The sequence below is a fragment of the Octodon degus genome, unplaced genomic scaffold (assembly GCF_000260255.1).
Source record: "Octodon degus isolate 3935 unplaced genomic scaffold, OctDeg1.0 scaffold00012, whole genome shotgun sequence".
Taxonomy (NCBI): Eukaryota; Metazoa; Chordata; class Mammalia; order Rodentia; family Octodontidae; genus Octodon; species Octodon degus.
Window position 1 is genome coordinate 15,262,570 of NW_004524588.1, and position 743 is coordinate 15,263,312.

General features: G+C 48.0%; 1 protein-coding gene across 1 annotated transcript in view; it reads right to left on the minus strand.

The window, feature by feature from the left end:
* Window positions 1-89, minus strand: part of LOC111815172 (thioredoxin-2, mitochondrial-like) — a 32,791-nt gene extending 32,702 nt beyond the window's left edge. Inside the window, exon 1 of the mRNA XM_023709478.1 lies at window positions 83-89. Within this exon, the coding sequence (XP_023565246.1) occupies window positions 83-89 (7 nt within the window). The remainder of the gene's footprint in view (window positions 1-82) is intronic.
* Window positions 90-743: the final 654 nt, after the last annotated feature.

The window sequence follows — 743 nt, forward strand, 5'->3', positions numbered from 1 at the left end:
TCAGGCTTAACTGGGCGCAGGGAGATGGAAGGCAGTCCAGGAGAGCTCCTCCTTGGTTTAGGAATCCCTGCTCCATGCTGACTCTCCATCGTGATCACCTGGCAGACTGCAGTATGGGTGCAGACCCATCAGTGATGAAGAAAGGATGGAAAGGGAGAGGGAAGAAAGAAAAAGAACTGAGCACAACAAGAAAACTAGGAACAGTGTACACACTCATATAAAAACAAGAACAATCAAGTAAAAAAGAAAAGAAAACAAAAACAACAACAACAACAAAAGCAGAAAACACCTGTCCACTTCAGGGTGTATCTGCTGTCACTGGTAGACAGAGGGAGCAGACAGAGCCCAGATCGATGTTGACCAATCCTTACAAACCAGCTATAGATTCACAGCAGGGTAGTATATAATCCCAGCAAGCCTGTACTTTTAGTGCCACTCAAGTTCAAGCTGGTTTCTGGCTGTGAGCCTGAAACTCCATTTGTTCAGCCCACAGTACCCCGCGTGCCTCCTGCCAGCTTGCATTCGGCTCCCTGCATGCTTCTACTGGGCTCCTTGAACTCCTGCTGGTTTGAACTGGACCCTCCCTCACCCTGACATTTTGAGCTACTAGATAAAGCCAGCCTACAGTTGCTCTGAGTTTCAAATTCAGTTGGCCTCTTCCAAGAATGCTACTGGCTAATCGCCCTCTCCTTGGGGACATCTGAACCCAAATAACTGCCACTATAATCCGCCATGTCCCCAGA